General features: G+C 41.3%; 1 protein-coding gene across 1 annotated transcript in view; it reads right to left on the bottom strand.

The window, feature by feature from the left end:
* The window catches only part of LOC137371955 (inactive dipeptidyl peptidase 10-like), a 939,618-nt gene that overhangs the window by 26,077 nt on the left and 900,391 nt on the right, over window positions 1–13,150 (bottom strand). The window contains exons 21-23 of the mRNA XM_068035118.1: window positions 5,119–5,173; window positions 2,972–3,071; window positions 386–444 (exon numbers count right to left, since the gene is read on the bottom strand). Coding sequence (XP_067891219.1) covers window positions 386–444; window positions 2,972–3,071; window positions 5,119–5,173 — 214 coding nt within the window. The remainder of the gene's footprint in view (window positions 1–385; window positions 445–2,971; window positions 3,072–5,118; window positions 5,174–13,150) is intronic.

The raw sequence follows: 13,150 nt of genomic DNA, 5'->3' as shown, positions 1-13,150 counted from the left end.
AAGATAATGCCCTCTCGTTCCATTTAGGGAGCTCTGGGCCTTTATCACTACTTTGTGGGGCCTATTGCCATGTTCTAAATGGCAGCATTGGAAGGCAATGGTAATTGTGGCAGAAAAGAGGGAGATCTGGGCCTATGCCCCATGGCCATTTGCATGCATGGGCGGGGATGAATTTGCCAGCACCAATCTGGCGAAGCTGGGGTAGGGACATACTGGTTGGATGGTGAGGCAGTGTTAGGTCTTACTTCCTGAATTATCAGACATTCTCATCTATAATCCCTTCCGATTGTGGGTGGGATCATGCAGTATAATTCCATCCTAAAAGTCAAATTATTGATTTAGTACTTAGGCGTCGTCCTTTTGAGTGTTTTTTTTAAGAACTCACTTGATAAATGTTTTCATCTCGTGATGGTAATCCAAGGTATCGTTCTGTGAATGCAGAAGCTGTGCAAAGAAAAAATCAATTTACTCCATATTTGCATAGTGTCTTCATCCCTGTGAATTAACTAATTCTGAACAGCAAGCAATAACTGACCTGAACTCTCATCCTTTCCTATGAGGCTCATCGACATATGAAGAGACTAGTCATCTTCGGTGCCAATACCAGCCCTTCTACTTAATAATTAATTTGTGGCCAACAACATGACAGAATACTAAAATTGATTTAAGATAAAATTGAAATCAGTGAACTGATTTCTCAACAGGCAGTAATAGCTAATCACCTTGTCCCATGTTTACTAAAACACCTTGAATACCACTTGGGTATAATCTTGTACTAGTTTAGCAACAGGGCAATGGCAATGTAATCAAGGCTGCATTGAAAGGCTCTGCCGTTGCCATATTCTCTAACCATTCTAACTGCAGTTATTAGTAAGGCATGGAAGTCAAATTTTACTTCCCATCAATATAAATTGAATAGTAAATACTAAAAATACCAGCAAAAAGGGAGAAGTTTATTGTAACCTCGCTTTAAAATTTTAAAGGTGCTGCTGACTTGTCACTTAAACTCAAAATCTAGGAAGAAAAGTGACAGACCAGCTAAATCTGGGAGGAAGCTTTTAATGAAACAGAAATTGCTCTAGTTTTTCTCATCTGCTTTTTTTTTGTATCTATGGGCAAGATTTTAACTCATTCAAAACCCACCCACTTGCACAAGGTTAGATATGTCAGCAGTCAAGAGGTGTACCAGAGAGCAGCGGAGCCTAATGTAACATGTCATGGTTAGAGTGATGAGTGTCTGGCTGAGAAATTAGCTGATCTTCATTTCATTAAATAACTTGTGACTGAATCCATAGAGAAATGTTAAGCATATCATCAATTGCAAAGGCAGCTCAACAATTACTGCCCAAAAACGAAGGCGTTGAACAGTCAATAGCAGAAGAAGATAAACGACATGCACTCTAGAATTTCTCTGGAGACCATGAATGTGCACTTTTTTCTGGAAGTAGAAACCAAGGTACAAGGACAGGCATTTGTCATTATCAAGAAAACAAATTATTAGCGGCCAGTATAGCTTTAAAGAGCCCAAACTTATTTGATCTTCATCTCTACTATCTCTGGCTTATCAACTTCAATTTATTTAATTGCCTCAAACCTCCTTGAACTCAAAAACACATAAAAATTGAAGAATTTAATATCCCCGAGAAGTTCTCTATACTATCCAAATAACTTCACAAAATTGTATCTCCATAAAATTCCCATGCGTGTTTCCTCTCTGAACTTTTACATAAGAATTAATACCCTGAGCTTTGGTGGCCAGCAAAAAAAAACGGCATTAAAAAGTGAGTGTCTGTGAATTATCTTTCCAGACATTGCCAAAATTGAAGTCAATCAGATCCAAAAATGTGGATAATCAGAAAGACATTATACAGTACTTTTGCAACCTCTCCAATACAGCATTGAGGAAAATGTTGAAGACCCGTATCTCTCTCAAAGTGAATAAAAAGGTAACCAACGAGGTCAAGGCCAATAGATGATTACTTCATTGCTAGCCACCCAGAGGTTCACCCTTCTCTGTCAGTACACACTAGACTAGCTGAACAAAATGCATACTTCTCCCGAGAGTGCTCGGAAGAGGTTTTCCCTGCTGGCTTCAATTCCTGCATTGAAACAAATGGTCCCAAGGCTCACCTGACATTTAAATTTAAATTATTTAAATTATACCGATGAGCTGTGGACACCTAATAGGCATCCTCAGGCAGCTCACCAGTCAAGAGGATTCAAAGATTGAGCTGCTGTGACGCCATTAGCAGTCTTCAGGTAAGTGAATAAAGTGACAAGGGGTGCGATTGGGAAGAGGAGTGATCGAGACAGAAAGGGGTGTGATTGAGTTGGGAAGGCATGCAATCAAGTAGGGAAGGGGTATGATTGGGTCAGGAAGGGATGTGATCATTTCTGGAGGAAGGCTATCAGATTAGGAGGGAGGGTAGTTGTCGGCGGTGATCAGAGCAGGCCGAAGTCAGAATGAAGAGAGAGCACTCCTGTTCCTCCCAGCTCCACAGTCAGCTAAATCATTTTTTTAAAAAAAACAGAATTACCTTTGTAGTGGCATCATTTAAGGACCATCTCAAGGCAAACTGATCTTGCATAGGCAGCCTCAAACAGGTGTTAGGCCTATTATTTGCATACGCAACAAAATGCAAACTAAAAATAAATGTTCGGTGCTAATGGGGTTGAAATGCATGTTGGGCGGGAGTGCAAGATGGGTGGAAGCGCATCGACCAATGAAACGAAATAATGGGTGGGGCACGTGACAGGTGACCAATGTGATACCATTCCTTTTGCACTATTGCCCAAGATAAATTTGTCCCCAGTGTTTTATTTGCAATAGTAGAGTACAAACATGAACTGCAGATTTCTCTTTTTTGGCACAGACTGTGAGGAAAGCTTTTGAATTTGCAGCCTTGAATCAACATCCATTATAGCACCAATAGTTACATGAAATGACTTATGATTTTTATTGTTTATTTACCATACAGTTTCCAGTCAGTAATTGGTGCCACTGCAACTCCACATTTGAAGATTCTGTCAGTGGAACTAAGAATCATGGATGTGACATAGCCTCCATATGCCTGTCAAAGTGAGACAAAATCTTAACATTTTCCAAAAGTTCTGTTTTTAAAATGTTTAAGATTGAATAACTAGATCACGTATAACATCTTTTTACATTATTACTCTTGAAAGTCAGCTTTAAGCCAGACCTAAAAATAGATTTTATTTTGAAATAATTGAAAACTCCATAAACAATGAAGGGTCTAATAGAAATAAATCAGGTAAACTTTCAATTTTGACCAGGATGAAAACTGACAAAGGCCGATTGCCAGCCATTTACACGCCAGCCAATTATCCTTGCCAGTGAATTAATAGGTGGCCAGCCTAATACTGTCAGTTTTCTGCCCTTGTCAATGTTCCAAATGACCTATCATTGAATGTTTATGCACACTTTCTCCCAGCCACTCAATGTGTTGTGCATTATGGTGTTTTATTTCTGAATCAATTATCACCCTTAATATAGCTGTAAGCGCATCCAATTATCTACCTGAAAGACTTTGCTTATTGCTGTATATCTATACTTACAATCATAATTGGAATTGTGCTTTAATGAAGATATTAGTATATGAATGAAAGAGTATATAATCCAAAATTACAATACCGAACCTTAATAAAACTGAACCATCTGATTTTGAAAAGGAAAGAAACTTCTTAATCTGGAAATGCAGGGGGTAATTTTCACCTTCACTGCTTGAAGGGTAAACTAGCAGAGAGGATTGCCCACAATGGGAATGAAAATTGGATGGGTTCTCTAATGGATTAATGATCTGCTGTGACAGATTAATGCCCAAGTGATAAAGGTAAATATTACCACCCAGTAGTTTTATTTTATATAAAAAAGCAAGAAATGATGGCTGATTTAGACACTGATCTCCCTAATATCTACTTGCTGCTTAATACCTTTTTTTGTCTATCTGCTTTGCAGTCTGTATCTGCCTTCCTGCTACAACTGTACAGGGAAATGGTGACAGCACACCTAAGAGTACTGCACACAGTTTTGGTCTTCTTACTTAAGGAGGGATATATTTGCATTGGAAGCAGTCCAGAGAAGGTTCACTCGGCTGCTTCCCGGGATGAAGGGGTTGTCTTATGAGGAAAGGTTGGGCAAGGTGGGTCTATACTCATTAAAGTTTAGGAGAATGAGGTGATATTATTGAAACATATACAATTCTGCGGGTTCCTGACAGGATAGATGCTGAGAGGATGTTTCCCCTTGTGGGGAATCTAGAACTGGAGGCACAGATACAAAATAAGGGGCCTCCTATTTAAGACAGAGATGAGGAGGAATTTCTCCTCTCAGAGGGTTGTTAATCTTTGGAATTCTCTTCCCGAGAGAGCAGTGGAGGCTGGGCCATTTGAATATATTCAAGGCTGAGTTAGACAGATTTTTGATCTACAAGGGAGTGAAGGATTATGGGGGGGAGGGGGGGCAAGCAGAAAAGTGGAGTTAAGGCCACAATCAGATCAGCCATGATCTTACTGTATGGCAGAGCAGACTCGAGGGGCTGAATAGCCTACTCCTGCTCGTATTTCTTATGATCTTATGAAATTTCATTGTGCCTGCGATTTACTACGTTGCATTTTGCAGGGCACCATAAAAGCTATACACTTCAATTCAATTGATAATATTTCATAGATTTTAGTACATATACTCACCAGAGAACTGGAGTATATGCTGCACAAATTATAAAAATGTGTATATTCTTAATTGCAAAATAATGTGACTCAATTAGCGAGGTAACCAAAAAGGCCTTCTGCACCTTATCTTGATTATAACAAATCCTCTGTTTTCAGCCAAAGGAAGAAATGTCTTGTGACATTGTAATATATTGTAAGAAACAATTTCCCTTGCAGCATTATCATGAAATTCTGGTGCACCAGTATGAAAGTACACTCAAATAGATTTAAATTAGTAATTATTTATTGGTTGAAGTAGCTTTTTGCACTGCCAAACTAAATAGAGAAAACACTGCTGTAAGGCATATAACATTGGCACTGATGCACAAGGCAAGTGTAAAATTCAGCCCAACTTGTTAATGGCTATATTTTGTTACAGATGAAGTTTACCTTCCCATAAACACCTATTCTGTTTGCATCAATAAATGGTAACTTCAACAATGATCTGAAATAAAAAAAGAAAAAAAATTAAATCATTTAAGTTAAAACTTTTCCCATCTCAAAGTTATAAATATTTAGGTTGTCATGACTGAAAAAAGCTTGGTTTATAAGATGAAACCCAATAAATGGTAGGAATATGGGATTAGTGTAGGATTAGTATAAATGGGTGGTTGATGTTCGGCACAGACTCGGTGGGCTGAAGGGCCTGTTTCAGTGCTGTATCTCTAATCTAAAAAAAAAAATCTAAATAAACATTAGCAACTATGAGAAGTGAGATATGAATTGAACTGAAAACGTTTAGTGTATTGAATGCTTGTATTATGCCCAGTGTGGATCATTTCAGGTTGAGGAGGTTGTGTTTTAATAAAAGTACATCAAGTTTGGTACATTTTACATGTTCCATTGTAAGCTTCTCCACCATGACCAGTGCCACAGCAAGGCAGTCTTTCAAATAACTTGTTTGTTGGTGTCAATCTGCTGCCATTCTTGGTAGAGAATATGTGAACTTTTCTAGTCTGAACAACTCGTCATCCTCTGTAAATTCAAGTTCCAATTGAGCTCACCTTGACCTCTCCCCTCATATTTCACTGCTCTCCTATCATTCTTTAACTCCATATAAACTCTTCTACCCATATTCACGGCCAGCACCTCAACTTTACCATCTAGTCCCATTGTCTCATTCATAGACGAGGTCACCACTGACCAATTCCTTGTATCTCTCACCACCCATGCAGCATGGTAAATAGCAGGTATTATGCTTTTGCAGCTGCCCTGGCACAAACTCTCCCCAAGTTAATTAAACTGGCATTTTCAAACTCACAACTCTCTAGCTTTGGTATTTACAATACTTCAGTAGCTGTTGTTCTGCTCAGACAATTCCTTAGCTTCACATCCAATGCCTTTATACACAACCCTTACTCTCTTTCACTTGCTTGTTCCCACTGTATGGCCTCCAACTTCATTCCCTTAAGTCCAAGAGGTGCAGACTTGAGTATCAAGTTGTTTAGCCACCCATCATCAGATTTGGGTGGACCATAACAAGTACTATCAGGCCTTGCCCTTGTCTGCCAAAACTGTTCACCACTCCAGGATCATCCGCAAATACAAAGATAACTCTTGGTTTCTTTCGCCATGACTAACCACCTCCTTAAACACCTATGTCCTCTATACTCACCTTCAACAAGTGCCAGGATCTTATTACTTATTTGATTGAGGCCATCCATTCAGCTGTCTCTGCTATTTATCCTTTCCTTCAACCCTGCCCATCAAGCCAATTTTCCTCCAAGGTTCCCTAAGTGCTGTCCTATCTCCCCTCATTGGCTCTCTGAGCTCATCTTGTCCATCAGAACCACTTCCTGCTCTTGTGATCCAATTCACATTAAATTGCTGACCACCCAAATTTCCTTCTTGATCTTCATGCAAGCTGACATTTTAAATAGTTTCCTTTTCTCAGATAGTACCCCTCTCCATTCAAAAACCGTCATCATCATCCCACTTCCTCATAAAATCCACCCTTCACCCCTCTGTCCTTGCAAACTGCCATCTAATCCTCTCCAAAGCTCTTGAACATGTTGAAGTCTTCCAACTGTAAATACACAATTCCATGATTCAGTCTCATCAATTAGGTTTCCACCTCCCTCAAAGCACTAAAATAGTCCTTCTCGAAGTTGCAAATGACATTCTTTGTGCCTGTGACCATTGTGTACTATCCCTCCTCAACCTTTCAGCAGCCTTTGACATGACCAAACGCCCTTCCTCCATTGTCTAATCAGTGGAATTGCTATCATTTGGTTCCACTCTTACCTTCAATTGGAGTAAGATCATCTCTAGCAATGGCTCCTTTTTTTGAACCTTCACAATTAACCTCTGGAGGTCACCAAGGAGCCATCCTTGGATCCTCCCTCTTCCTCAACGACAACATGCTGTCCTTTGGCAACATAATTTAAAGATACAGGATCAGCTTCCATATGTACACTGATGATGTCCTGCACTACCTCCTCACTGCCTCTATGTTGGTAGATTGCTAGAGCAACATCCAGTCCAGCACGATCCCCAATTTTCTCCAATTAAACATTGGGAAGACTCAAGTCGTTATCTTTGGACTTATCACAAACTCCATACAATTCAATTCCCCCTCCCTGGTCACTGTCTCATGTTGAACCAGACTATTTGCAAACTCAGCATTTTATTTTCTCCCAAGCTGAGTTTTCCTCTTCATCAGTAAGACTGCATACTTACATCTCTGTAATATCATCTATCTCTGCCACCGCCTCAGCCCATCTGATGCTAAAGCTCTTATCCATGTCTTTGACACCTCCAAACTTAACTAGTCCAATGCTCTGCTGGCCAGCTTCCAATCCTCCAACCTCCATAATCTTCAACTCATCAAAAACACAACTACAGATATCCTGTCTTGCACCAAGTCCTGCTTACCCATCACCCCTGGGCTCGCTGACTTACATTGACTCCCAGTCCACTAATAAGTTAGATTGAACATTCTGATCCTTGTGTTAAATCTTTTAAATCCTCACCCACACACCTCTGTAACCTTCTCCAGTCTTGTACCCTCAAGGAACTTCATTTTCCTCCAAGTTTGACCTCTTGTGCATCCTCAAATGTTTTCTTCCCTGTGCCATCAGCCATCTATGCTCCAAATCCTCCTTACGCCTTTTTACATCTCCAGCTTCTCATCTTCCTTTAAGAGCATTTTTAGAACCATAGAAAAGTTATGGCACAGGAGGCCGCCATTCAGCCCATCATGTCAGTGCCAGCTGAAAAAAACTAGCTGCCCAATCTAATCCCACCTTCCAGCACCTGGTCCGTAGCCTTGCAGGTTACAGCACTTCAGGTGCATGTCCAGGTACCTTTTAAATGAGTTGAGGGTTTCTGCCTCCACCACTGATCCAGGCAGTGAATTCCAGACGCCCACCACCCTCTGGGTGAAAACGTTTGCCTCTAATCCTTCTACAAATCACCTTAAATCTGTGCCCCCCTGGTAGTTGACCTCTCCGCTCAGGGAAACAGGTCCTTCCTGTCTACTCTATTTAGGCCCCTCATAATTTTGTACACCTCAAATAAGTCACCCATCAGCCTCCTCTGTTCTAAGGAAAACAACCCTAGCCGATCCAATCTTTCCTCATAGCTGCAACTTTCATGCCCTGGCAACATTCTTCTAAATCTCCTCTGTACTCTCTCCAGAGCAATTATGTCCTTCCTGTAATGTGGTGACCAGAACTGTATGCAATACTCCAGCTGTGGCCTAACCAGTATTTTATACAGTTCCAGCATTACATCCCTGGTTTTGTATTCTATATCTCTGCCAATAAAGGGAAGCATTCCATATGCCCTCTTCACCACTCTATCTACCTGTCCTGCCACCTTCAGGGACCTGTGAACATGCACTCCAAGGTTTCTCACTTCTTCTACCCTCTTAATATCCTCCCGTTTATTGTGTATTCCCTTGCTTTTTTTTCCCTCCCCAAATGCATTACCTCACACTTCTCCGGATTGATTTCCATATGCCACTTTTCCGCCCACTCAACCAAACCATTGATATAATTCTGGAGTCTTCAGCTATCCTCTTCACTATCAACTACACGGCCAATTTTTGTGTCATCAACAAATTTCCCAATCATGCCTCCCACATTTAAGTCCAAATCATTAATACATACCACAAACAGCAAAGGACCCAACACTGAGCCCTGTGGAATGCCACTGGAAACCTCTTTCCATTCGCAAAAACATCCGTCGACCCTTACCCTTTGTTTCTCGTCACTGAACCAATTTTGGATCCAACTTGCCACATTCTGCTGTAACCCATGGGCTTTTATTTTTCTGACGAGTCTGCCATGTCAGATCTTGTCAAATGCCTTACTAAAATCCATGTAAACCACATCCACTGTACTACCCTCATCAGTGGCAGTTTATCCTATCTCTCAGAATTGATTCTAATAATTTACCCACTACCGAGGTCAGACTAACCGGCCTATAATTATTTGGCCTGTCTCTTGCACCCCTTTTAAACAATGGTACAATGTTTGCAGACCTCCAATCCTCTGGTACCTCGTCTGTATCCAGTGAGAATTTGAAGATGATCCTCAAAGCATCTTCTATTTCATCCCTGGCTTCCTTTAACAACCTGGGATACAATCCATCTGGCCCCAGTGATTTATCCACTTTCAAGGATTTCAGACCCTCTAGTACTTGCTCTCTCATTATGCTTTTCATATCTAATATTTCACACTCCTCCTCTTTTACTACAATGTCTGCATCATCTCTCTCCGTTGTGAAGACAGAGACAAAAAAACTCATTAAGAATCCTGCCCACATCTTCTGCATCCATGCATAAGTTCCCTTGTACATCTCTGATACGTCCTACCCTTCCCTTAGCTATCCTCTTGCTCTTAATGTACTGATAAAGCATCTTTGAGTTTTCCTTGATTTTACCTGCCAATAATTTTTTATGTCCTCTCTTTGCTTTCCTAATTTCCTCTTTTACTTCATCCCTGCACATTCTATATTCCTCTAGGTTTTCCAAAGTATTAAGTTTTTTGTGGCCATCATAAGCTTACTTTTTCTGCTTTATCTTTCCCTGTAAGCTTCTAGATAACCGGGGGCTCTACATTTGATCATATCATCACTTTATCTTTGTGGGGGACATGTCTACACTGTGCCTGTAGAATCTCACTTCTGAATGCCTCCCACTGGTTTACCACTGATTTTCCTTCAAGTAGCTGTATCCTGTCCACTTTTGCCAGATCACCTCTCAGCTTCGTAAAATTTGCCTTCCCCCAACTTAGAACTTTTACTCCTGTTTTATCTTTGTCCTTTTCCATGATTATGCTAAAACTAACTGTATTATGGTCACTATCTCTAAAATGGTCACCCACTGCTATTTCATCCACTTGCCCAGCTTCATTTCCAAAGACTAAATCTAGAACTGCACCCCTTTCATTAGGCTTGTTACTTGCTGGCTAAAAAGTTCTCTTGAATGCAGTTCAAGAATTTTGTGCCCTCTGTGCCTTCACACTGTTTGTATCCCAGTTGATATTAGGGTAGTTGAAATCCCCAACTATTATTGCCCTATTGTTTTTGCACTCAGAAATTTGCCTACATATTTGTTCTTCTATCACCCTCTCACTATTTTGGGGGTCTATAGTACACTCTTAGTAGTGTGGCTGCCCCTTTTTTATTTCTGAGCTCAACCCATATGGCATCAGTAGATGATTCATTTAACGTATCATTCCTCCTCACAGCTGTTATTGATTCCTTAACCAATAACGCTACACCCCCTCCTTTTTTATCCCCCTCTATCCCACCTGAAAACTCTATATCCAGGGATATTGAGCTGCCATTTTTGCCCCTCTTTAAGCCAAGTTTCCATTGTAGCAATGATATCGTGTTGCCATGTGTCTATCTGTGCCCTCAGCTCATCGGCTTTATTTACTATACTCCTTGCATTGAAATAAATACTTTTTAACACTGCCAAATTCCTGTGCTGCACACTTTTTTAATCTTTGGTATTTCAGAGTCACTGGCTAATTTTCTGCGTCCCATTCCCTGCTCTGAATTTGTCCTCAGGTTCCCATCGCCCTGCCAAATAAGTTTAAAACCATCCTGAACAGCACTAGCAAACCTGCCTGCAAGGATATTTATCCCAATCTGGTGTGTACAGGTCCCACCTTCCCCAGAACCCAAATTTTTAAAATCTACCTTTTGAGCAAGCTTTTAGGCATCCTTCCCAATATCTCCTTCTTTGGTTTGCCATTGATTTTTTGCATGATTACATTTCTGTGACGTGCCTTTGGATGTTCTATGTTAAAGGTGCTCTTTAATGACTTGCATTTATGTAGCACCTTTAAAGTAGTAATACATTACATGACACTTCACAGCTGCATAATGAAACAAAAACTGACAGTGCCAAAGAAGGATTCATTGGGACAGCTGACTAAAAGTGTATAAATGCAAATTGTTGAAACGGAGTGCAGATTGTAAGCAGAGTATAGAGATACAAGTTTCGTGGTGGGGAGTTCAGTGAAGTGGGGAGGAGGTGCTCCTTTTTTCTAATTTTTTCACTCACCAGTATTTGGTTCTTACTTTGGTGCAGTGGAGGAAGCTGGTGAGCTATTCTACTTATAATAATCAGTCTGTAACATTAAAGTATGGCAGGGCAGCTCAGCCAAGTGGAAGGTACAGCCTGTGGCACGTGGAAAGTCATGGCCGCACCATGTGTCCTAGAGAAACACATCTGCACAAGCTTGAGCTCCAGTTTTCAGAACTCGAGCGGTGGCTGGAGTCACTGTGGTGCATCCGTGAGGCAGAGAACTATGTGGATAGCACGTTTAGGGAGGTGGTCACACTGCATGTTAGGAGCATGCGGGCAGATAGGGAATGGGTGACTGCCAGGCAATCTAAGAGAACCAGGCAGGTAGTGCAGGAGTCCCCTGAGACGATCTTGCTTGCTAATTGATTGTCCATTTTGGATACTGGTGACGGCGATGGTTCCTCAGAGGAGTACAGTCAGAGCCAAGTTTGTGGCACCACAGGTGGCTCAGCTGCACAGGAGAGGAGGAAGAGTGGAAGAGTAGTAGTGATAGGGGATTCATTAGTTCGGGGAACAGACAGACGTTTCTGTGGCCGTCGACATGACTCCAGGATGGTATGTTGCCTCCCTGGTGCCAGGGTCAAGGATGTCACGGAGCGGTTATAGGATATTCTTTTGGGGAAGAGTGAACAGCCAGAGGTCGTGGTCTGCACTGGCACCAACGACATAGGTAGGAGGAAGGATGAGGTCCTGAAAGCAGATTTTAGGAAGCTAGGAAGGAGATTAAAAAGCAGGACCTCAAAAGCAGTAATCTCAGGTTTACTCCCAGTTTCACGTGAAAGTGAGCATAGGAATAGGAGAATTGAGCGATTGAACACATGGGTGGAGAACTGGTGTAGGAGGGAGGGCATCAGATTTCTGAGGCATTGGGACTGGTTCTGGGGCATGTGAGACCTTTACAAGATGAATAATTTGCAACTTAGCAGGACCGGGATTTATATGCTCGCAGGGAGATTTGCTAGTGTTGTTGGGGAGGGTTTAAACGAGATTGACAGGGGGATGGGAACCTGAGAGGGTGTTCAGATTGAAGGGAAGCAAAACTGGTAACTTGTCAGGGGTGTGGGAAGCAGGAGGAAGTATGAGAGAGGAATACCAAGGTGCACAAAATACTGGGGGAGATAGCTAGAATGAGAGTAGGGAATAGTAAGTTTTAGGTGGGGTCAGACTAAGGGAGAAAGTAACAAAGTCTAAATCAGGGTTAATGTGTATGCATGGAATGTGGTAAATAAGATTGGTGAGGTACAGGCACAGATTGCCATGTGGAAATAATATGTTGTGGCTATAACAGAGACCTGACTCAAAGAAGGACAGGACTGGGTGAATATTCCTGAATACAAGGTGTTCAGGAAAGATAGGAAAGGGAAAAAAGGGGAGGGGTGGAGGTATTGATTAAGGAGAGCATTGCAGTGCTGGAGAAAAGGATGTCCCAGAGTGGTCGAGGACAGAATCAATTTGGCTAGAGCCAAGGAACAAACAAGATGCAGTTACATTGCTCGGTGTTGTCTATAGGCCACCAAACTAGTGGGAAGGACGTGGAGGAACAAATTTACAAGGAAATTGCAGAAAGGTGCAAAAATTATTGGGTATAATGGGGGACTTTAATTATACAAACATAGACAAGGATAATAGTAGTGTAAAGCTCAGTGAGGGTAAGAGTTCCTAGAGTGTGTTCAGGATAATTTTCTACAGCAGTATGTTTCTAGTTCAATGAGAAAGAAGGCACTGCTAGACCTGTTCTTGGGAATTAGGTGAGCCAAGTGGATATGTATCAATTGGAGATCATTTAGCGGACAGTGATCATCATATCATAATGGTTAGGCTGACTATGCGAAAGAGTACGAATAATTAACTGGGGGAAAACCAACTTCAGTGGGCTAA

This window comes from Heterodontus francisci, chromosome 7, assembly GCF_036365525.1.
Source record: "Heterodontus francisci isolate sHetFra1 chromosome 7, sHetFra1.hap1, whole genome shotgun sequence".
Lineage (NCBI taxonomy): Eukaryota > Metazoa > Chordata > Chondrichthyes > Heterodontiformes > Heterodontidae > Heterodontus > Heterodontus francisci.
Note: the sequence above shows the minus strand (reverse complement) of the source record. Positions and strands in the feature narration are given on the sequence as shown.